The following is a 25870-nucleotide window of genomic DNA, read 5'->3' on the forward strand; positions in this document are numbered from 1 at the left end:
TGATGTGGATAATAGTAAGGAACGATGGAGGAATAAGCATGACTAGTGACGAGTGACGACACAACGGTGAGTTCGCTTTTGAATCAGTAGTGAAAAATGTAGCCGGTGAAAGTGGCTTGTGTGAATGTTCCAGGACAGTTTCCAGTAGCCAAAATATTTGACACAAAACCATTTCATCCTTTTTACTCAACGTTTTTGTGGGAAGAATATAAGGAGCCGCTATATAATCTACAATAGCCACTAAACGAGTACCTAGCTCCTAACCCTAATGATCGTAAAGGGGTGATTGATCATAAAGGGGATCCAAGGGTTAAGCATAGACTTAGGGTAATCTAAGAGCCACTAAACGGGTTCCTAACCCTAATGATCGTAAAGGGGTGACTTATCGTAAAGTGGATCCAAGGGTTAAGGATAGAGTTCGGGGTAACCTACCCTAACACTGGCGACATTTGGATATGTTCAGCACCACTAAATATCCCTAACAAACTACATTCTTGTGCATAATAATGAAAATTAATGCACCGAAAAAATAATATATGCATATAAGTTCCCATTTATAACCCTTTTAGCCACTTGAATTATGAGAAAACGAAATTTAAAAAAATAAAAATAAAAAAGTGCTTTCGTAAACTAGCGCTTGTTATAAAATGCGCCGCCGCAGGCTTTATTCAGTAAACAAATATTCAAAACTCTCCACAGCGCTTGGCGTATTCAATGACATTTCGTGTACAGATGATAGATCACTGAGAGGAGCTTATGCACACTCGATGACCCCTGATGTCACAGGGCATTGTTTCGCCGGTGTGACTGGCAACAAAATACTACAAATTACGTCATAGGGTATGATCACATGTTTGAAAAGTTTGTGGTACTTTTTTCTAAAGGTAGGCCTAATAGAGATGAAGCTCCAGAAACACACGTTGTTATGAGTATGACATCTACATTTTTTTTAAAAGAAAAAATACGCCTAAAATAAGACTTTGTGAGACTGCCAAGTGATTATACCCTGAAAGTGTACAGAACTAATTATACTCGGCCCATTAGATTCAGCGGATTTACTTACATCTGGGTGTATCTGCTTCCTTTTTTAAACACAGAAAACATTGAGAAGTGTCCATCCATTTGCACATGGCAGGTACGGAAGATGGCGAAACTCTGCGACACTGTCAAATTAATTCCTTGACGGCGACACAAATGTAAAAGAGAAGTCTCTGAGCAACTTTCGGTCTATACATGTGTCTCAGTTCTGCAAATTTCACAATATACAATCGCCTCCATGCAAACACAATCCAATGGTCTGGGACGGTATAATCACTTACCATTACAAAACTTAAGAAAACAATCATTTAAAATGTCGTTGCGTAGTGAGCACACGAGCGTGCGTAACAAATTCACGAGACTAACTTATCCAAAGAGAATAAAAAATACTCCCCAGCATTTGCATGTTTGTACACACTACTCAGCGTAACGTCCCCTTCAGTCCAACTACAACATCGTTTCCGACTCTGTCAACATTCAGATGACAAAACTAATGCAGATACAAACTCGATTCATCACCTCAAATACCAAAGTCTTCCATTCCCTTGTGCACAAAGTCTCATTGTGGTGTGTTGCCCTTTCTTAGATTGGACATTAAAGTCTTTTTCTTATCAAAGAATAAAAGGAGCGGCTTACCTGTGCTGAACACCAGTCCTCATCTAATCAGTGCTTGTCTTTGCAGTATCAAAAGCTGCCCCCCAAAGCAACAGGCCCTCCAGCCATCTACGCTGTTGAACGATGTGATAGTCTCTGACGTCAGCTGATTGTTGACGTAATCGTTCTATGATGTCAAGAGTTTTTGGGGACACAAAAGACCGTGACGTTGCTCCATTGTTGACGTCAGCGATTTGGGCTTGGCGGCCGAATCCGTTAGTTCCAGAACGCTTCCCAACCCGTTCCTACCTTTTATTGGCGACGCTCGTTATTATTCTGGCCTGTAGGTCATACCAATACCCTTTCCGACTCGCACTCGGTCTCCCTTCACAGTGTTTTGTACAGGGGCAATGAAAGAATAGGCAAGCTACAATACACACTTCCAGTCAACCCCTTGTAATAGAGATGAAGCTCCAGAAACACGTTGTTATGAGTATGACATCTACATTTTTTATAAAGGAAAAAATACGCCTAAAAAAAGACTTTGTGAGACTGCCAAGTGATTATACCCTGAAAGTGTACAAAACTAATTATACTCGGCCCATTAGATTCAGCGGATTTACTTACATCTGGGTGTATCTGCTTCCTTTTTTAAACACAGAAAACATTGAGAAGTGTCCATCCATTTGCACATGGCAGGTACGGAAGATGGCGAAACTCTGCGACACTGTCAAATTAATTCCTTGACGGCGACACAAATGTAAAAGAGAAGTCTCTGAGCAACTTTCGGTCTATACATGTGTCTCAGTTCTGCAAATTTCACAATATACAATCGCCTCCATGCAAACACAATCCAATGGTCTGGGACGGTATAATCACTTACCATTACAAAACTTAAGAAAACAGTCATTGAAAATGTGGTCGCGTAGTGAGCACACGAGCGTGCGTAACAAATTCACGAGACTAACTTATCCAAAGAATAAAAAATACTCCCCAGCATTTGCATGTTTGTACACACTACTCAGCGTAACGTCCCCTTCAGTCCAACTACAACATCGTTTCCGACTCTGCCAACATTCAGATGACAAAACTAACGCAGATACAAACTCGATTCATCACCTCAAATACCAAAGTCCTCCATTCCCTTGTGAACAAAGTCACATTGTGGTGTGTTGCCCTTTCTTAGATTGGACATTAAAGTCTTTTTCTTATCAAAGAATAAAAGGAGCGGCTTACCTGCGCTGAACACCAGTCCTCATCTAATCAGTGCTTGTCTTTGCAGTATCAAAAGCTGTCCTCAAAAGTAACAGGCCCTCCAGCCATTTACGCTATTGATGATGTGATAGTCTCTGACGTCAGCTGATTGTTGACGTAATCGTTCTATGATGTCAAGAGTTTTAGGGGACACAAAAGGCCGTGACGTAGCTCCATTGTTGACGTCAGCGATTTGGGCTTGGCGGCCGAATCCATTAGTTCCAGAACGCTTCCCAACCCGTTCCTACCTTTTATTGGCGACGCTCGTTATTATTCTGGCCAGTAAGTCATACCAATACCCTTTCCGACTCGCACTCGGTCTCCCTTCACAGTGTTTTGTACAGAGGCAATGAAAGAAGAGGCAAGCTACAATACACACTTCCAGTCAACCCCTTGTAATAGAGATGAAGCTCCAGAAACACGTTGTTATGAGTACGACATCTACATTTTTTTTAAAGGAAAAAATACGCCTAAAATAAGACTTTGTGAGACTGTCAAGTGATTATACCCTGAAAGTGTACAGAACTAATTATACTCGGCCCATTAGATTCAGCGGATTTACTTACATCTGGGTCTACATTAAGAAGTGTCCATCCTTTTGCACATGGCATGTCAAATTAATTCCCTGACACTGACACAAATTCAAAGGGAAGGAACTCCAAATCATGCATGTGTGTCAATCTTTCCGAAGCTGTATGTAAGGAATAGATATACCATGTTTTTTCGTTTATACATACATAAACCGTAAAAGGCAACCATTCATGTCGTAAGAGGCGACTCATGGGATCGGGTAGTCAGGTTTGCTGACTTGGTTGATGCATGTCATTGTATCCTGATTGCGTGGATCGATGATGATCATGGTATGTTGACATGTGCTTTTCGTATCTGTTTGAATGCTTGATATTCCAAAAATATAATGTGCATTTAGTTGAGTACAGTGAGAAAGCTGTCAAAATGGATCCAATATTAAACAACCTAGATGTTTAACATTTTAGCTTCATCTATTGGAATATCGAATGGTTCAATTTATAACATAAACAGTAAAAGTAATTAGATCTACTCACAATATATAGATAATCAATTTCTGAAAGACAAAAAGTTTTCAGTGTTAATGTGATTTCGTTTTGATGTTTTATATAGTTATATTTATGTATTTTTTTCACTTTGCATTATCTAAATTACCAAATACTTCGACCAGTGACATAGTAGTAATTAGATTCTACTTTGTTTTGTATCCTAAGTATGAAATAGATATTTTTTTTAAATAAATGTTTGTCTAAGAGCAAAATCAATGCATTCTTGTGGGGTTTTTTTTCACCATTTTAATTTGTATATCTTCCCTCCAAGCTTTAGTTTAGCTAGGCCAAATTTAAGGGGGAAAAAAGGAAAGACATAATAAACCATTTTTATTAAAGATTTTGCTGGTTAAATTTTCAAAGTTCAATACCAAGAATATATTTTTCCTTTTATGACAAATAATTCCATTACTTTCATTGACCTACGATCATTATCTATTTCAAACTTTTCCTTTAGTAGAATGGGATGGAATGGGAAACTAGTGGAAATAAACTATCACGTATGTCCTTAAATGTACAGGTACATATATACCTGGCTAGGTGTAAATACACTTCTAAAGTCGTATTTATAAATCAAATGAATAAATGAAAGAAAAGGTGGTATTTCATGGACTGGCCATACAAGTATATTTTGAGCAAAGGTCAAAGTTAGGCAGCCAAGTGCGAAATACGAGCTGATACGAGGATGTATGTTTTCTGGTGGCCATAGTGAAACAATGACATATGGCGCCCGAGTTGCGAGTGATCGAAAATAGTTTTGTTGAATAGATTTGCTGCCCATGAAAACGTTTCAACAATTTTGATTGAATCTACATGTACTTACTCTTGGGTGGTGTAACGTTAGAATAATCTTGTTAATTATTAAGAAATAATAATGATGCCCGATATTGAGCGATGTCAATTTGAGTATTGTTAGGGCTGTTTAGCGATCTTTCACATTTTATCCTTTGAAAATGTACGATGTCAGTTACCCCGAAGTTGTTTTTATAACTAATAAAAGAGCACGGTCACTGAAACATACATGGACGTAACCGGGATTTCTTCAAGATATACATTCCAAACTGTCATTCGTTTTGTGACATAATCTTTGAAACAGTCTGCGTCAAAAACACGCACAATTTCATCGGAATTTTTTATCGGTAAATATAACTCACAGAAAATTCTCAGTGAATGTGCACTTCAACATAAATATCATATGTCTATCACTGTTAGGACTTGTACTTGCCAATGATATGAATTATTGGTCATGTAGATTTCAAACAAGGGCGCTTACTTGACTTTGCTTGCCTTATTCGGGTGCGTCCATATTACGATTAATGTGGAAAAATTAGGAAACTTATAATACCAGCACTTTTATCGATGGCTGGGCAGTGCATAGATCTTTTGGATTTGGTGACTTTAGATACTGTTGGAAAGACAATCAACTCGAGTTGCATGTTATACAATTTGGTAACACTGTGTGAAGAAATAAAGACGTTGCAACACTTTTGATACAATGTATACGTTTTTGTAACCGCGACGTCAGCACAGTGCGGCACTGTGCGGTTTGCAGGCTGACTGACGTCCAGGCACCATGAGGGTTAAACAACAAACAAACAAACAAACTTTATTATTCTGTAATATGTATTAAATATGATAACTTTATTTCTGTGACTAAAAATGTCTGTCTAATGGTCACACTGAATGTTAAAAGGTAAAAAGATATCTGTTGAGGGAAACGATGGAGAACTGTTATCTTATTATGATGTTCCTACTATTCACCACTGACCCGTGAAGATCCGGGGTAGAATAGGTCTTCAGCAACCCATGCTTGCGGTAACAGGTGTCTATGCTTGGCGTAGGAGGCGACTAACGGGATCGGGTGGTCAGGCTCGCTGACTTGGTTGATGCATGTCATCGATCCCAATTGCGTAGATCGATGATCACCATGTCAATCACTGGATTGTCTGGTCCAGATTCGATTTTTTACAGACCGCCGTCATATAGCTGGGATATTGCTAAGTGCGGCGTTAAAACAACAAACAAACAAACAAACAAACAAACTATTGACCTTTGGTTTGTCTGAACCTTACTCGATAAAACTGCAGTAAGGAGAGTCACCGCACCTTATTATTGCTTACTACGACCAAAAATAGCATTCACTCACGTGGACACACATTATATGGGCGGATATGATACCTTGTCCTGCAGACTGCATACTATTTTCAGTGTCTATTTACTGTTTTTTTGCACCACAATCAGCAATAGTACAACTATGTCATGCGTGATTCGTGGCACACCTGAGGTTGATATTGTGAACACCGGTTCATGCCATCGAGGTATAACTATGCTTGTCGTTAGTGGCGATTAACGGGATCGGGTGGTCAGGTTCGCGGACTTGGTTGAGGCATGTCATCGATCCCAATTGGTGGATCGATGTTCATGATGTCAGTTACTGGATTGTCTGATCCAGACTCGATTATTTACAGACCGCCGTCATATAGATGGAATATTGATGAATGCGGCGTAAAACAACAAACCAATCAACCAACCAGAATTATGCCTAAACGACTCTATCACTGTCATTCATTTAAAGCTGCAGATGCTTGATAAGCGTAAAACAACAAACCAATCAACCAACCAGAATTATGCCTAAACGACTCTATCACTGTCATTCATTTAAAGCTGCAGATGCTTGATAAGCAAACAACCACTATATGAAATGTTCAATAAGTTTTTACATCGATTTCACTTTAGCTTTAGGTATGGCCTATGATCGAGGATAAACAATTTTACAAAAATAATGACAAACTGTGTATGTCTTTAGTTGTATCTTATTCATTGCTAATTTACCAGTGAAAGTATTCCGGTACATCATATTCGACAAATGCTAGGAAAGCCATCCCTCCATTGACCAAAGTGAATGTACTCTGGTCTTTCTATTTGTAGGAGGCTACGGCGGCAAAGAACGTGTTGGCCTTTTGCCAACCATCTCCCACCTTGGACTCCAAGCCGCTGTGTTCGTACCACTCGACATCAAAGTCCGTCCGCCACTCTCCACAACCCCTGCCTGTGCACACCCTGTACCTTAGGAACCGCCGCCTCAGCTTGGTGGCTACAACGTAATGCTGGCCAACAGGGCCCCAGAACCTGGACATCCGGGAATCCACCACAACCGGAAGTGTGTCCCTGCTCATCAAATGCTTGATCGCGTGGTTTCGGGCATCATCGGGATCCCTCGGGAAGTAGTTCGGAAGCAGACCGTATAACTTCTTGTCCGACTGGTGAGTCACGACGACAGTCGAGGCCTCCTCCATCAAATGATCAAACAGTGGCTGGATGTTGGCCATCATGGTGTCCGGCGTCACGCCAACGTCGCCGCTACAAATGACGTTCAGTCGACGTTTTAATGAGTCAAGGTACTTTTCAAAAGAAGCGTCATTTTTCTTTGGAGCTTTACATTTCTTATCGCCATGGAAACCAAATGGTCCACATCTAAAGAGGCCTTGTGAGGCAGTACCAAATTCATGTGGTCTAGCTGAGGAACGGCGGTCATAATAACCTAGAACCATGGCCCATGCTACTGTACCGTCGCCTACCTGGCACTGTTGGTGCTGCCTGTTGAGTGAAGCGTTCACAGTAGGCTGCCAATAGTCGGGGAACTCCTCCTCTAGGGGAACAGTGTAGATGTGCATCGATTGTACAGCAGCGCGGGTTAGAGAAACATCTAACCGAAAGTTGCGTACAGCAACTGATCCGTCAGACAGATACACCTCAATCTGAAATCTCACGGGAATTCGCGTGATGCCGAATCGCACGGGAACATATCGTAGACCATTTTCGTCTGTTTTCATCTTTTCTTGATTGATTAAGGTCAGGTCTGAACTTGAACAGAGTTGTGTTAGGATGCATGTATTCTGTTGTAGGTCAGAGGTTTGTTTCGATTCATATTTGGGCACAAGGATAAATGGATCAAAGGTCGCAGTTTCGTTGAAGGCGCGTATGCGAACAGTGGTGGCGTTTCCTACAGCAACTGCCTGCTCTCGGGCGGTAATCACATGTTCCTCGTAAACCTGAAAATGAATAAAAGCTCAAATCGGTTCATCATATTTTAAGTACATGTTCTAGAATACTAATTTACATGTCACTTATCTCCATAGCGGGTTATTTTGACCCTTCCAGGGTACCATAGAATTGAGACAATATTTATGGAATACGGATAAAGAATATTTGCGAAAATAGGCGAATGTTGATTTGTGTCACAATAGTTCTTTATATCACTCCGCTCGTTGGAGATTTAAGACCAATTCTAACCCGGATCTTTAACCCGTCATTTAGCTGGAATATTGCTGTGTGCGCGGCTAAACAAAAACAAATCACATAAGATCAGGTTGTTAAGAGTAATCAAACACTGGAGAATTTTTTTTTCTAAAAGGATGTAATAAATGTAACTAGATAAATCCGACCTTTGAGAATAGCGTTAATTAAATGAAAACTATATGGATGTGAAAGGAAACCCCCCTCTAAAAATCAACCTAGATTAAATGTGTAGTAGTAGCTGAAAATGCCACTGGCTTGAAAACCACTTTTCAATTCGCACAAAACATCACAGACCTTTTACTTCGGGTCTCCATTTACGATACTGACCTGCTGCACTTCCTGTCCTGCGCGTACAACGCTGAGTGTCCTCCACTCAGGACTGGCCCGGATGTCCCTACGCTTTTTGTCCCATTCTTCCGCCAGGTAGCGCTGTCCACCGGAAATAGCCTTGTACTCTCTAGCCAGCTGTTCGTCATGCAGCTCTTTCTGGTATTGAGGAATGGTTAATAATAGATTACAACGTTCGCATACCTATATTAAATTCCAACTGATTAATACAAAAACATGTAACGTGTAGGTACTTGGCTCAAGGAGTGTCCGCCGAAAATTTAGATAACACACTTACAACAGGACTGGTATTGTAGCTATGACGACAGCATGCAAATAATTTAGTCTGGACCAGACAGTCCAGTGATTGATATTGTGAACAATGACCCTCACCGTCTGGCTTCGCTGGCACCGCATCAACCAATTGAGTCACCCATCCCGACCATTCGATCGATTAAGTCGCTTCATACGACCAGTATTGGTTCTAGGGGATCAATTCTAACCCTGAATCCGGCGGTGTAAGAAAGAACTAGAAAAAGTCTACTCGTTTGAATAACATTGTAATATATAATTGGTGTGATATCAGTACAAGATCAAAGCAAGATCAGTTATATAATCCGTTACAGCTTTAGAACACATGTATTCGACTACATCTTAACGAAGCTGATACCTTCATTATTAGACTTAAAATGATGTTTTTTTATTGATGCAGTGATTGAGCTCATTAATACTCTTCCCTTTGAAGTCGAAGCTGAAGACAAGTTGGTAAAGTGTTTGGTTGTTGAAGACCCATCATACCTGTCATTGCTAGAGTGTTTTAGGCATACATTTTTTGCTATCTGAAAAGTGATGTGCGATGGACATAGAACGGACATAACTCGTAATAGCCACTGGTGGCGCTACGATCGAGTCGAGAAATTCCAGCCGAGTTCAGCAAGGGTGGGAACTGGACTTTTATAGTCAATTAACTCCCTTGCCTCTGGAGGATGCGAATTATCAGTTATCTCGCTAATGGATTGGGTTTTACACAATTCATACACTTGGAACAGATAATCCGAACATCCTCTATTCTATAATTATAAATTTCATCGAACTCCCTTGCCTGGGGAAGATGTAGGGCGTCACACTTCAGTGTATATTTACCGGATTACCCAGCAGCTCGTCCATGGTTGAGGCGGCTATAGACCCTCGGCTGTCTTCACACAGGATCTCGGCGTCTATTGTGAACACATAGAACCTGGAACATGGCGCCCCCTGTCTCTCTGCCCGTCGAGACAGCACGACCACCGGGGAGGGGAGGTAACCCTGTTGGAGCAGCCTTTCAAGAGTGAAATAGTGCATGAGGCATCGAAGGAGACAATTGATCACAAATACGCGATTCAACTTCATAGTATCTTTTAATTACTCAGGGTGTAAATTAGGCGTGCCAGAAACCTATAATCATGGGTTCGAATCCCGGTTCGACCTGATAATGTTTCTAGGTTTGCCAGCACCATATCCGTGCTCGTGGGTTTCACTAAAGTGGTAAACGTGTGAGACCTGATTCACTTCGGTTTTCCTCCAACATCAACACGCCGTAATATAACTGGATTAATGTTCGGAGCAGCGTAGACCGCCTCCGTGGTCTAGAGGTAGAGCGTCCGCCCGGAGAGCGGAAGGTCCGGGGTTTGATCCCCGGCCGCGTCATACCATACCTTGTCTGGCGCTCGGCATTAAGGGGCTAAAACAAGGACTGGTCGGCTCGGAGTCAGTATACTGTGTCTGAGTGGGGTATTGATGTTAAACTGCGGTCTCGTATCTCACTGGGCTAGCACTATAAAACGGCATCATTCCGGACTAGTACAAGCAGCCACACACACACACACACACACACACATACACACACGTGCATGCACGTCGCTATGTAAGTGCAATAATCTTGGACGCGACGTTAAACCGAATTTATCCTCACCTCACCTCGGAGCAGCGTTACACTACTCTCATAACGACATACGAGCGTGTAATAAAATCGGCTCGATTGCACGAGTATATGTTTTGAGGCGCTGAGATAGACGTACAGTTTTGTTACCTATTTGAACATAATGAGCAGATTAATATACGTGTAGTTTATTGCAACAATAACTGGGTAAGACATATTCCGTTGATATTTCGGCGTCATTGATGGACAAAAACAAAGACTCTCAAAAGACTTTTATATTTAGTAATCACCTGTAGTCACCGGTTGCCTCCCCTGATGACAGAATGACATATCCCTCCTCATTGAACTCTATGAGCCAATAGGCGACGTAATCAGAAGACATGTCTTTGCGGTAAAGTGGAGTCTTGCTTCCTGTAGATGAAATATGTAGAATGTCACACCGCGGCAAATAACGTCGACTACAGTGCACACAGTATACTGTGGGCAGTGAGGCAGCGACAGTATTCGGAACTGAGTAGCTGGTAGTACAATTTCGGTTGAGCGTATAAACGTATGCGGATAAAGTAAAAGTACGGATAAAGGAAAAGGGTCCCAGCTAAGTCCAAAACAAATACAGTAAACTACGGTTATAACGAACGCACTTATAACGAACTTACGGATGTTTTGGTCCCGACTATTTGCTTAGTTATGCTGTATATATGCTTATAACGTACTACGGTTATAACGAACTAAAATTAGTAGTCCCTTTGAGTTCGTTATAACCGTATTTTACTGTATCCTCAGGTATCTATTTTTCTTCAACGTAACGGAACTAATTCTTGGGTTGTTCAGGTCATTTTTTACATAGTGGACATTTTGCAACGAGCGTCATAAGTCTGTTCGTTGTTTAATGCCGCACTCCGCAATATTCCAGTTGTATTACGGCGGCCTGTAAATAATCGAGTCTGGACCAAACAATCCAGTGATCATCATGAGCATCGATCTACGCAATTGGGATACAATGATATGCATCAACCAAGTCAGCGAGCCTGACCACCCGATCCCGTTAGTCACCTCTTACGACAAACATAGTTGCCTTCTACAGCAAGCATGGGTTGCTGAAGACCTTTTCTACCCCGGATCTTCAAGGGTGATATGACTGATATGACTGATGGAGATGTCGACGAAGCTATCGCAGCGATTGGTCCAGGATATATTATCATAGCAGAATGGAAATGTGATACAATGCATAATTGAGTATGGAGAAGTTAATAAAAAGCAGATGCTTTAAAGGCAACTTACCTAGACTTTTTATACCAAGATCATCCTGCAGTTTCACAAGCATATCTTCCACCTCCCAAGATACACCGGGGCTGTTGTCTCCCCGAGCAGAAGCCGCGTTCATCAGTAGCCATAGAATGAAAGACAGTCCTGTATCGTTCAACATCTTTCACGATATGCAGGACTCTTTTCAAAGCTGACCACACAACGTTTTTCCCTATTTTTTAACAAACCCTGGGTGAAAAGTTAAGTACACCCAACAACGATGTAAAGTTTATCGTAAACTTTCCGATTGGCAGGAAGTTTTTTCACAACTCGAAACAAGCATCAATTTGGCAGCCAAAACATTGTTATACATTGCACATTGCCGTTATCTCCCTTTATATCATTTGATTATGGCAGTTAGATAACATATTTAACAACTGGAATTAGAAAATTGTTGATAACGTTGCAAGACAGCGTTGATGTGACCAGGAAGAATCTATAGACTCCTTGTCGGACGTTATTAAAGTGCCAAGATCCAACACATTTGTGTCAGCATAACGACATTGATAATGTTCACGATTTGTCTAGGAGTTTTCACGCCTCTTTTATCTATATTTTAATTGAATCGCGCGTGTTGTTGTTTTTTTAAAGGGGGAAAAACACAAAGTGGACTCTATGAAAAGTACTTGAATGGAGCTGAAAAATTCACAAGCATATCTTCCACCTCGTTTATACTTGTGTTTATGTCTTTGAGAATGCCATCATATTTCATTTTGAAAAGGTTTACGACTGACCATGTTTTCCAGATGAATTTACTTTGTTGTTTTAATAATCAGATTGGTTCGAGATTGCAGACTAACGGAAAATCAACCAACTTTTCCTTTACATTCTTACTATATCCAAAAAAAGATGATACTTTTAATGAAACAGAAATTCAAATTGACAAATAAAGAAAGTAATTTATCAGCGGTAAGTGTATTCGGCGTCACGACAGTCGTCACTTGTTTGTAAACATAACGGTCATTCGGTTGCGAGTTCAACTCCAAGCATGGTTGGGGCCACCTATCACAGTGGGGATTTTTGACTGGTGGCAGCGATAGAGCTCCCCGAACGGACTATCGCTGTGAGGAGCTTGTCTCTCTTATTGACAAACAAAATCCATCTCGCATATCACATGCATTTGCTTCAAACAAAATGGCGGCGCCCAGTCAAGACGATCAGATCGATGATCAAGATCTATATTGTTAAAACAAAACAGGTCTTACTTCGCGAAGTGCATCAAATCACGTGAGCACCTTGATTGGAAACATTAAAGGATATGGAACATATCTGTTGACGCCGAGTTGGCGGTGCACATGCTTTACAAATCCTGCAATCGACTGAAATCTGCATGCAGTGGACGAATCGGATGTCGATTTCGTGACGTGATTTTGATTGGACTGTGCATAGACTCGTTAGCCCAGCCAACATAGGGTGGATTTCGAAACTGGACGTTAATAGTCAGATAACTCCCTTGCCTCGGGTAGATGTATTACGATTTACGATGTCACGTAATCAACGAAGTCACCGAGACTGATCACCGATCCATTTAGCACCTCCCACAAACACGGGCGGTCGGGTAGCCTAGTGGTTAAAGCGTTCGCTCGTCACGCCGAACACCCGGGTTCGATTCCCCACATGGGTAGAATCTACAAAAGCCCATTTCTGGTGACCCCCGCCGTGATATTGCTAGTATATCATTAAAAGCGGCGTAAAACCATATTCACTCACAAACACAGGTTGCTGGGGGCCCACGTACTCTAGCCCGGCATCGCCCCGGACTTGTATACCCGCGTGTGGGGTTACAACACGTATACAGTGGCGAGGTTTGCATACTTAACAGAAGTTTTGATACCGCATGTTCCTGTGGGCCATCAACACAACTGTTATTAACCGCTTTGTCAGATAACAATGGAGCTGATTACGCGGTTACATAGTTATCAAAGTCGGACCCACGTTTATATGGAAGTACGGAAGCCTTTCAGGGCCATATTTTTTTCTTGAAATTTCAAGATGTAACGTTGAAATTTCAAGATGCTGTGTTGAAATTTCAAGATACTACGTTGAAATTTCAAGATGTTATGTTGAAATTTCAAGATACAAACTATGCTGAAATTTCAAGATAATGAACTTGAAATTTCAAAATACTAGGTTGAAATTTCAAGTTATAATTTTAAATTTTCAAACTTAGTATCTTGAAATTTTAAGAAAAAAATATAAAGTAAACAAATGGCCCCAAAAGGCTTCCATACGTTTACCCTTCCTGACTAAATGTTTCATTTGTTATCTGGCTCTGCCCTGCTGACTAACCATTTCATGGACTTAGGACGGTCGGTTGTCTAGTGGTTACAGCGTTCGCTCGTCACGCTGTAAGACCTGGGTTCGATTCCGACATGGGTAAAATTTGTGAAGCCCATTTCTGGTATCCCCCGCCATGATATTGCTGGAATATTGCCAAAAGCGGCGTAAAACCAAACTCACTCGCTGAAATGGGTTTAACATTGCAGTATTGTCGTTTATTAAATAATTGGAGTAATTCGTACACTGGAACATGTGAAAGATATCCATGCATATATCTGAGAATTTACACGTTCGATAGTTGAACGGATGTTTAGATATTCGAGTCGAGAAGTATCTGTCTCCAATTCAGGTCTGTGTCCGCTTACTAAGAATATGTTTGGATCTTCAAGTGTCCACCTCCAACACAGCTGCGTCCATGAAACTTGCAATTTGGAGAATGTTACTCAGAAACTGCTATGGATACAAGAATGAAATTTTGAACACACCATTTAGGGAAAAATATGTATTTCGAAAACCATCATAAAAAAGACCGGAATGATGCCGATTTATAGTGCTAGCTCACGGAGATATCATGCCGCAGTTTAACATGAATACCCCACTCAGACACAGTATACTGACTCCGAGGCGACCAGTCCTTGTTTTAGCCCCTTAATGCCGAGCGCCAGACAGGGTAACAACAAGTACAATCTTTTAACGTCTTTTGGTATGACGCGGCCGGGGATCGAACTCCGGACCTTCCGTCCTCGGGCGGACGCTCTACCACTAGACCACGGAGGCGGTCCACAATGAAAGTAAAGTGATATGGTGTCGCCTTCTGTAATGTCCTGGAACATGTAGATATATGTCAACAGTGGACAATTTACAATTATATTCTTACTATCCTGTCTTCACTGAACTATAACCTTGGGACCAACAACGTTTACAGGTCTTTACAGTGTTGTCACTACCCCTAGTGTACAGTACATTCACCCTGTGCACTGAAAAGAACCCACTCGTCCGATGGTAGACGACCAGATGGTGGAAACACAAACACGTACATACTCCCGAAACACAAGTGTAAACACGTGTGGTGTCACCTTGGGCAAGTGACTCAGTTCAAATGTGCCTCTGTCACCCAGCAGGGAATGGGTACCCGATATGTGAGGTGGATGTAAAAACCTTCTAGCGCCTCTGGGCAGCTTGTGTTGTATACTCCCCAGAGAGTTGAGAATGATAACTGGAATGTAAACGGATCCACTGGTCGGGGAACAAATAAAACTGCATTTGAGCAGATACTAGTACCTGGATACCTTCGGTACATAAATGTGTAGTTTAATAATAATTAATAACATTATACTCATATCCACAGTGATTTGAGTCTAATCTATATCAATATTTGGCCCTGTATGCACCAAAGGGAGACAGTAAGTATATATATATATATATATATATATATATATATATATATATATATATACACACACCAAGGATACTTGTAAGGGTACACTACTCCGAGGCGCCTGGTCTTTGAAACAGACACTTTCACACTTAGCATTTAAAGCTTGAATGTCTTAACTATACAGTTTCAATACTTCATATGCAGCAAGCCTTTAGTATATAGAATAGGGAAAAGACAATGCTATGAACATTTTATCATATCCGGAATGAAACGAAAGTGTTGCAAACTCTTCCAACCCAAACTTCATCGTTTGGTAAATTCCATGCTGTAAACACCAACATGAGTTTGTGTCTCTGTATGTATTGTGAAATGATTATCCCGAATCATTGATCAAAATGTCTACCCTCTACATTGGGAAGTGGACACTACCCTTCTTGGAAATAAGCGCTGGCGCTCTCTGGAGATGATGTTATTCAGGTTTTGTAAAGTTCCAAGAAGTATTCATTGTACTAACTCAAGCTTTTTCACACCTTGTGCACACAGTAATCCCCAGGTGTTTATAGAGGGTACATCAGTTTGTCTCTGACATCAGCCTGTGGTTTTGAAAACATGAGCCAGTAATTTGGGGTTCAGCATTAGATTCATCATAGTGTCATTTTCCAATGGGACAGGAGAGCTCAAAATGACTTTGGTCGTAAATGTTTACCATGTGATAAAACACCGGAGCATGAGTTGGTCTCATGACTGGGGAGAAGTACATCTGACGATTCTTTAAAAGGCTCAGTCTCAATCATAGAATAAACAAACTGTTTAAAGACCCATTTGGCAACATTCAAACCCTATGACAGCGCCAGTAGTGTCGAGTCTGGATCCAACAAACCTGTGGTTGATATTAAGTGCAACTTCCCAAGACATCACTAAATGATGACACACAATCTCATAACCATTCATTGAGTTACCCCATCCAACAAGCTCAAGTTGCAGGACAGCTATTTGTTAAGTTAAAATCCCACACAGATCTGGATAAAACAATCCTGGTTGCAAAGTAGGTTTTCCATCCAGCTCACAGACCACCCCACAATCAATTTCTTAGTCCTGCTTGTGTATACAATTTCACAAAACTGCCTGAAAAACACACCAATGCATAAGTCCTGTCAACCAGGAGTCATACTTTCAAATCCTTAAAACACTATTTCCAATTTCTCTAGTTCATTCAACTTGTCAAACAGTGCATAATCAAGGGATCTCATCTTGCATGCCCATAAATTTAAAGCAATTAGTGTTTCAAACATGCCCAACTGATTTTTCTACTGGGCATTCAATCCCTGCCAAAAATTTTGCAGCTACTAGTTCAAACATAGCTCTTAGAACCATTTGCAGTGGAATTTAGTGATGTGATATGGACTAATTAGCTGAGCTTACTAGACAGAACACTATTTCTGTTTGCTGTTGAACGCTGCGCTCAGCAATATTCCAGCAGTCTGTAACAAATCGAGTGTGAACCACACAATCCAGTGATTGACATCATGCAATTCCTTCAGACTAGTACAAATTTCCCCATTGTTTTAACATTACAAAGGCATTTTATCTTTACCCAGGCTAGTAAAGCTATCAAGTTTAGTTCTAAAGCTGCCTCCTTGAACCAAGAAAAGCATAGGAAAATATAATGCCAGTATCCAAATTTGAAAACGGATATTCACGATTAAAGAAAAAGAAAAAATATGTTATGTTTTGTTTTTTTATTTTCTTATTTTGTTTTACACAAGTTTTACACAAGTGTCTAGTAGACCTTCTGTTCCTGTTTCTGGACAGCGACCCGGGTGTGGTGTTTGGACAGGTAGTCGGTGTATTCCTGGTACGGGCTCTTGATGAATACGGTCTCCTTCCACAGGTCAGGGGTCAGGTATGCGTATGTCTTGGAGATAGCCTGGTAGGTGGCCTTGGCTGTACAGGGAAAAATTATGTATTTAGAGACGTGTTCTTGGATTGACATGAATATCAGACTCATAAAGGCGCATTGTGTCAAAGGTAAAACAATTATCTCAAGCCAATCTATTCTTTTTGCGCTGGACTGTGAAGGATACCCTGCCTATAGCTTTGTTTTCGTTCTTTAAGCCTTCCGTTTTCCCCACATTTACAGCAGCTATTGCTCTTTGAAAAATACAAAATATTTAACAACTATTGTTAACCATTTGTATGCATAACGAACTGAAGAAAACAGTAAAGTTTTACATGTTCAATGGTCAACCAAAGGCAGATAACATTTCACTGGTCAAAATTTCTTTCTACCAGTTGCTCTCTCAGGCAAAATGATAGTGACACCCTAAATGTCCGCAAGAGGATAAAACTTAACTGCTTCAAATGGGCTGACTTTCAATTAAAAACCTGAACATATTAGGGCTGTATCAAAACAATGTTAGGCTACAATAAGTCAATAAAAACTTTTCATAAAACATTCACTCAAAAACATTTTCTCATAAAAAGGAAAACTAGAGAGAACTGCACAAAACATCAGTAATCCTGAGAAAATTGAACTGACAATGCCAGTAAAATTTATCATAAACATGTATTGTCTAGTATCACTGCACAGTGTTCTCATGAACAAATACCAAGATGAATTTTTACATCCCCATTGAACCAACAATATCAAAACAGCCACCATGAGTATACATGTTAGACAAGGACTAGCATTTAACATGGTGCAAGGCACTACACGGAGTTATCCCCCTTTGAGCAGATGGAAAAACCCCTTCTGATCTTGATTATGATGCACCACACAATTACAGTTGTAACTTACCGAAGTTTCCAAGTGTAGCAGTGGCACCGACAGCTGAGGTGTAGCAGTCCTCAATACCAGCCATATGCAACAGCTTCTTAGGCACAGGAGCACTAACAATGCCAGTACCTCTGGGGGCAGGGATCAAACGCACTCGGCTGCTACCACACTTGCCGTACACCTACAACAAAATAATGACAAATGTTAAAGAATAATTGACAAAGACATCACATTGATATTACAGGATGAAGTATAATTGCGGTTACTTTTTACATCTGGCAGTAACTGCTTATGGGACAAAGTACAGTAGGACATATCAGCATTCGAGTTAATGTTTGTTACAAAACCTCTATTGGTTTTGCTTAATTATTCATCAAGAATTTGAAGTGTGCCGACATATTTCCTCAAATGATTGGGCGTATATTTCCTTGAGACATTCTTTACCCAGGCATTTAATCGCAATGATAATAATGGGGAGAATTATGTGCATAAAAACTAACTGGTGTTTAATGAAGGAAAAATGGCACATCACAATTGTATCTACCAACCTTGCAAGGGACAGTATGTGGTTTTCCGATCTTGTTACCCCAGTATCCTCGTCGGACAGGAATGACAGAGAGTTTGGCCAGGATGATGGCACCACGGATAGCAGTGGCTACTTCCTTGGAGCACTTCACTCCCAGACCAATGTGGCCATTGAAGTCGCCAACAGCGACAAAGGCCTGTAAACATCAAGTATATATTGTAAACAAAATTACTCACAAAACATAAGCTAGACTTTATCAGAAAACATTGTTATGTCAACTGCTCACTAAATCAGAAAATGGTCACTGTGTTAATACCATAAAACATTTATGAATAGACAGAATGAGTCAAACTAATCCACATTTCCAACTTGTTTTTAATGTATTGCAAGTTAAGATTTGGAGAAAACACATGATTTCTATTAGTCCCTTGTGGCACTGCCCTTGAAATAACTAATTCTAATTCATGTCAATGACTCAACTGAGCTTCATTTACAACTGATGCAAAGGGATACCACTTTGTGTCAAATATTAAAACCCACATTCTAGCTAATCATGTTAATGTCTTGTTGTTTGTTGTTTAATGCCACACTCGCCAATATCCCAGCTATATGATGACGGTCTGAAAATAATCAAATCTTGGCCAGACAATCCAGTGACATAAGATGTGCATTGATCCACCCAACTGGGATACGTAATCATGCATCAACCAAGTCAGCGAACCTGACCACCTAATCCCGTTAGTCGCCTCTTACGACAAGCATGGTCTCCTTTTTACGGCATGGGTTGCAGAAGACATTCTATCCTGGATCTTCACGAGTTTAATGCCTTGTCAGTTTCATCAACAAGTTGTAGGTTAACTCAAATATAGCCACTACAGCAACAGGGGCACTGGTATCATACACCTAATTTTACATGTATTTGAGAAACATCAGTAGATCATGCCAACCTTGAATCTGGTTCTCTGTCCAGCTCTGGTCTGTTTCTGGACAGGCATAATTTTCAGAACTTCGTCCTTCAGGGTTCCAGGTGGCAGGAAATAGTCAATGATTTCAAACTCCTGCAAGACAAGATCACATATTACAACATTGGTACTTTACATCTTCTTGACACGACAAAAAATTATCACTGTAAAGATATCAGGACACGTTACTATTAATCTGCACAATACAATATTTTCTAAAGTTTCAACCATTTTTCTGTTTTGTATACAAGTGTTTGGGTGCTGTGTCATATGAAGCAAAAACCTGTTACTTAAAGCGTAGTATTTCAATTTATCCATTAGGTTTCTTCTAAACTTGGTTACACAAACATTGTCGTCTAACACAGCACTCGGCAATATTTGAGCCATATGACAATCCAGTGACATGATCATCGATCTACACAATTGGGGTATGACAAGCATCAACCAAGCCAGGGTTCCTGAAGACCAATTCTAAACAACATTTTCACATGTTGCACAATTTCAAACCAGGCACATTCGGAAAATGTTTGTTTTTTAACGTTTGGTTAATATGTTTGTCATGCTTCTGAAGAGAAATGTCAAGCATGACCCCTGTAATCTGAAAAAAATGTGTTGGAATATTCTTATGTACTCAAGAACTTAATTTGCAAAATATTAACCTTGATAGGCAGAGAGAAAAGGTAGATCTCCTCAAGGCTCTTGATCTTGACATCTTTTACGAGACGGCCCAGTTTCGTGACGGGGATCCAGTCCTTCTCTTCTTTAGCTCCACGACCACGGCCTCTTCCTCTGCCGCGACCGCGTCCACGTCCGCGGCCTCTGCCGCCGAACCCACCACGAAATCCTCCTCTACCACCGGCTGGGGCTGCGTCCGCCATTGCTGAAAATTTCAGGTGTAAATACGAGTAAATATACAGAAGGATACTGGACAAATTCCTATATGATAACTACAAATAATGTCCGAAGTGTCATGTTTATTGGTTATACAACGTGTATACATAGTCATAACGACTAATTATCTTATGATTGTATGGAAATTGTCGCGATTGTAAGGAGGTAAAACTAAACCACGTCTCTCGACTTACGTGATTAATTTCTGAAAGGTCCACTTCCGGGTCATTTTCTCCGACCTCGACATTGGTTTTCAGGGTACATAACTCGAGAATCCATAAGCTGAATACCACGAAAAACTAAAACATGTTATCAAGTGTCAACTGATGAAAATGATTTTTTTACATTATTTTTCCATAATGAATATTTGGATAGCATAAAAAGGATCCATATATACACAATTCTTATGTTTTGTGCATTGAGATATGTATACCTGTAATGTTCTGACATCAACTAAACTTATTGTTTCGTGAACAAGAACATGATTAGCATCGCCAAAACGCATGAGGGGACACATTCCGAACTCGTCGGACGCGATCGATCGTTTCATTTCGTTAAATCCGAGATACCACAGATCAGTATTACATTTCTCAATGCTGTGACGCCTCGTACTTCCGGTTTACATAGCATTAATTTCGTGGGAGGGGTAGTGTTTTTGTTTGAATACTTGGCTCACACAAGTGAAGGTGTTGTTTCCAGCGGTCTAAATGTAAGGTGGGTCATCAAGAAAACAAAAGATCCATATATCTGGCAAAACATGGCAATTTTTAGTGTCTATGTCATCAACAAAGCCGGGAGTCTGATTTATCACTACGACCACACGTCAAACCGCCCCGAGGTCGAGAAAACCTTTAGTTTTCCTCTGGAACTGAAACTCAAAATATTTGACGAACGAGTTGTTGTTGCGTTCGGAGAACGAGATGGCATTAAAGTTGGACACACGGTACTATCTGTCAACGGAATTCAAGCGGAGGGGCGTTGCTTAAAAGATGGAAGAGACATCATTGAAGTGCTAAATGACGAGAAAAAATATCCCATCAACATCAAGTTCGGACGACCAAAGCTGACATCCAATCAGCGTATAATGCTCGCCAGTATGTTTCATTCATTGTTCGCATTCGGAACACAACTTTCCCCCGAACCTAGATCATCAGGAATCGAGGTTTTAGAGACAGACACTTTTAAACTTCATTGCCATCAAACAATGACGGGCATCAAATTTGTCGTGCTAACAGATCCTAGACAGACAGCAGTAGAAATGCTGCTGAAGAAGTTGTATGAGATTTACGCTGACTTTGCTTTGAAGAACCCGTTTTATTCTTTAGACATGCCTATCAGATGTGAACTGTTTGATGACAACCTTAAAGGTGCCCTCGAACAAGCTGAGCGACTTGGAATCAGCAACATATGATATTATTGAACAATTGATTTGTGAAATATGTTGTATATATATGACATATGTCTGTATTATGTGTACTGATTATGTTGGTTCACTGTTACTATGTTATAAGGCTTAGCTGTGGCAAGTGTTCACTAAAAATATGAAGATTTATTGTTTGTTTGTGTTGCATGGAAGAATACAGAAGAGGTGTGAAGTTATTTGAATAATAATAAATCACATATCATCCAACTGACGATAGATAGTGAGTGAGTGAGTTGGGTTTAACGCCGCTTTGAACAGTATTCCAGTTATATCACAGCGTGTCAGCTTAATGTGGAAGGAAAGCCAGAAGTGATGCAGGTCTCAGACGTTTACCTCTTCGGTGAAACCCACAAGCATGGGTACGGTGTTTACAAACCTAGAAACATAATGGGGGCGAACCAGGATTCGAACCCACAATTAATAGGTTTGTGGCGTGCCCAAGGGACACAACTCTGCACATCGAATCGCAGCGCCTTAGACGACTGGGCCACCCGTGCCCCCTGACGAAAGATAGACAGATGGCATTAAGATCTGCATAAAATGACTGACACTGTATGGTGGGGAATAATATTGTTTGATCTTTATGGTTTATTCCACCAATATTCTGCAATATTCCACCTATTTGACAGCCTACTATGAATAATCAAATCTGGACCAGATAATCCAGTGATTAACAACATGAGCATTGATCCAGGCAATTATTATTATTATTATTATTATTATCATTATTATTATTATTATCGGTGGTATCACAAACTTTGCTACGACTAGTGATAGGCCTGTTCTGTCGGTTAGGGTTCTGTCTCATCAGGAAACAGGTTTGCTGATAAGCTTTTATTATACCTAGAAAATGATTTAATATTAATATTATGCTATTGACTGTAAGCTGTGTTGACAGTTTGCAAAGGTCTTTAAAATATTTGCTCCTCATTTAATGTGTTGAACCAATGACAAATAAGGAACAAACTCAAATACAGAAGTTAAGCCCAAAGAATGTAGAAGTACAGTTTATTTTGGTATGGAAAGACAAAGGCAATGGGACATTCTATGTTTTGGAATGGTTGGATTATACAATTTTTATTTAACAGTTCTTTATAACTTTGACTGGTGAATGATATTTGTAGACTGAAATATTTTTGACTACAGATATTGTGCAAAGAAAACAGTATGTATGACAATGCAGAGAGTTAGGTTTTCATACCATTTGCATGTTAAGTATTTTCTTCTTAGACATTTATCATGTTTATGTCTTCTGCAGACTAGTATAAAGTGAAAACCTTCTATAACAATTAAGTCACGTTATATACACAATCTCATTTCTCTGGGTATATTTGCCTTCCCTGTTTAATCATTAAGCTATGTATTATACATCTAAACTGGGCCAGTGCAACTTTAAACTTTTTCAGATTTCTATCAAAGATATCTTTCGGTACAGGGATTTGAAAAGTATAAAGAACATTTTCTTGGTGTAAGTACAATTGAAGACCATGTTTGAGAATATATATCCATAAGTCTTGGCATATGGTAGATAAAGAACTACACGTATCATATTTATTTAGCACTTGCCAACCTTGCAAATATAGCCAAATCCCCATTTCCACAGAGGGCCATTTCTGTCATACAACATCATCATATTTTGACATTTCTTTTGTAATCTGTGACATGACATTTTAAGCAGTTTTATTCAATACTTTAGTAGTCGTATACACTGAAATATGTCATGTCATAGTGGTCCACATTCTTGGTAAACCATGGCATTTGATGTAGATTGCGTGACACAAAGAAATTTACTACATGCAAATACGTTAACCATTTCTTTTGAATAAAATTAATTAAAACTCCAATTTTCAGATCCATATAGAAGGATTGGTCCAATTAAGTATTTGAATATTTTGAAAAAAAGTTGAAATATCCTTGACACTTTGTACAATTTGTAAAATACCAAAACATTAGTTATATGCCATCAGCTTAAAGATACTATAAAATTCAAGTAAAGGATACTGAGTCGTTGCTATATTCATAATTATAATTAACACAAAATGTGGAATTGCACACTGTAACGGAACTTCACCACAGGCAGTTTACATTTTGAGTTAGGACATTGTTTTCTATCACATGGCAAAATCATCAGCAGGTTATACAATAGACTTGCACAAGTCTATAAGGCAATGATTATAAGTTTAAATCATATTTTCTAGATTATATAAATAAGAACAAGTTGTCCCTATTAGAGACTGGCATCATGTCGGTTCATCTAGACTTGCCTATTAAGAGGATAGTATTCCTTCACATCCATGGACTTTTCTGTCAGTACAGCCTTGGAGCAAGGCTAGGTATGCAAGTGATTGTGTTCACATTGCAGGGGGGGGTGATAGTTAACCGATCCCATGGCCAGGCTCCTGTCTTACTGCCTCAATTTGAGTAGGTATATCCTGCCACAACAGATATATACTGGTGAAGATCCGGGGTAGAATAGGTCTTCAGCAACCCATGCTTGCCGTAATAGGTCGGGTGGTCAGGCTTGCTGACTTGGTTGATGCATGTCATCATATCCCAATTGCGTGGATTGATGCTCATGATGTCAATCACAGGATTGTCCGGTCCAGAATCGATTATTTTCCCACCCGCGTCAACAAACATACAACAAACAAAAATCCTTACTTGCCACTAGAATATTGAAGAGTATGGGGTAACCATTGTTAAACAATAAATAATAAACAATACCAACACGTTCACAAATTGCGGCTGACCTGTATGTATCCTGTGTCCAAAGTGAACGATAGTGGCTTTGATAGTAGCATCCTTGACATGTCTGTACGTTACACGAGATGGTGTTATTCGATCAACGTGACCAGAACTCGTAAAACAACTGAAACTGTCACGTCGTCTCACACTCCATGTCCGTGTTCTGTAACTTCAGGCAGTACTTGATGTCATTGCTTATTTTACCATCTGTGTGTTGACAGATACGTGTTGCCATCGAAAGGAGGATTGTTCGTGTCTGATGTAATATCATTGGAAAAGCACGGGTTGAAGGTTGTTTTAATCAGAATGAGTGAGTTGGGTTAAACGCCGCTTTGAAAAGTATTGCAGTTTTATCTCGGTGTGCCAGCTTATTGTGAAAGGAAAGCCCGAAGTGATGTAGGTTTCAAACGTTTTCCGCTTTGGTGAAACCAACGAGCACGGGTATGGTGCTGACAGACATGGAAACATAATCGGGGCGAGTCGGGATTTCGAACACACGGTCATAGGTTCCTGGTGTGCCCAAGGGAGACGACTCAGCACAGCAAATTGCGGCGCCTTAGACGACTGGGCCACCCGTGCCCCCATGTTTTAATCAGAACTTCAGATGTGGTAATATACTGAAATAATTAAGCTTGGGATCGTGCACATTTTGGGATATTTGTATGATATTTTGTGTTCAGTCTTCAGAACAAACATATCTCCAAAATATTTATGATCCCGTAGCTTTTGTTGTTCAGTATATATGCGTTACCAATGACAAGAAGCATACTCTCCTGGGTCAGAAGAGGTCCCAAGAATCCGATGTTTGTTTGTTGTTTAACGCCGCCCTCGGCAATATTCCAGCTTTTTGACAGTGGTCTGGAAATAATCGAGCCTGGACCAGACAATCCAGCGATTGACATCTTGAGCATCGATCCACGCAATTGGGATACGATGACATGCATCAACCAAGTCAGCGAGCCTGACAACAAGATCCCGTTAGTTGCCTTTTACGACAAGCATAGTCGCCTTTTACGGCAAGCATGGGATGCTGAAGACCCGGATCTGCAAGGTTCTCCATACTTGTAACAGCCACTTG

General features: G+C 40.3%; 3 protein-coding genes across 3 annotated transcripts; 1 reads left to right on the top strand and 2 right to left on the bottom strand.

The window, feature by feature from the left end:
* Positions 1-6880: 6880 nt before the first annotated feature.
* Positions 6881-11932, bottom strand: LOC139468594 (uncharacterized). Its single transcript, XM_071250716.1, has 5 exons — positions 11788-11932; positions 10797-10917; positions 9732-9906; positions 8589-8747; positions 6881-8014 (listed from the first exon to the last, which is right to left on the bottom strand). Exons 1-5 carry the CDS (start codon positions 11930-11932, stop codon positions 6881-6883), a joined length of 1734 nt encoding a protein of 577 aa, XP_071106817.1.
* Positions 11933-17193: 5261 nt separating this feature from the next.
* LOC139468307 (small ribosomal subunit protein uS5) lies at positions 17194-20634 on the bottom strand. Its single transcript, XM_071250188.1, has 5 exons — positions 20393-20634; positions 19719-19829; positions 18794-18967; positions 18267-18426; positions 17194-17413 (listed from the first exon to the last, which is right to left on the bottom strand). Exons 1-5 carry the CDS (start codon positions 20609-20611, stop codon positions 17250-17252), a joined length of 828 nt encoding a protein of 275 aa, XP_071106289.1. The 5' UTR covers positions 20612-20634; the 3' UTR covers positions 17194-17249.
* Positions 20635-21202: 568 nt separating this feature from the next.
* Positions 21203-22176, top strand: LOC139469344 (trafficking protein particle complex subunit 4-like). The gene has a single exon (XM_071251484.1). The coding sequence runs from the start codon at positions 21382-21384 to the stop codon at positions 22033-22035; it is 654 nt and encodes a 217-aa protein (XP_071107585.1). The 5' UTR covers positions 21203-21381; the 3' UTR covers positions 22036-22176.
* Positions 22177-25870: the final 3694 nt, after the last annotated feature.

Source organism: Haliotis cracherodii, unplaced genomic scaffold (genome assembly GCF_022045235.1).
Source record: "Haliotis cracherodii isolate W230 unplaced genomic scaffold, xgHalCrac1.p SCAF_2, whole genome shotgun sequence".
NCBI classification, from domain to species: domain Eukaryota; kingdom Metazoa; phylum Mollusca; class Gastropoda; order Lepetellida; family Haliotidae; genus Haliotis; species Haliotis cracherodii.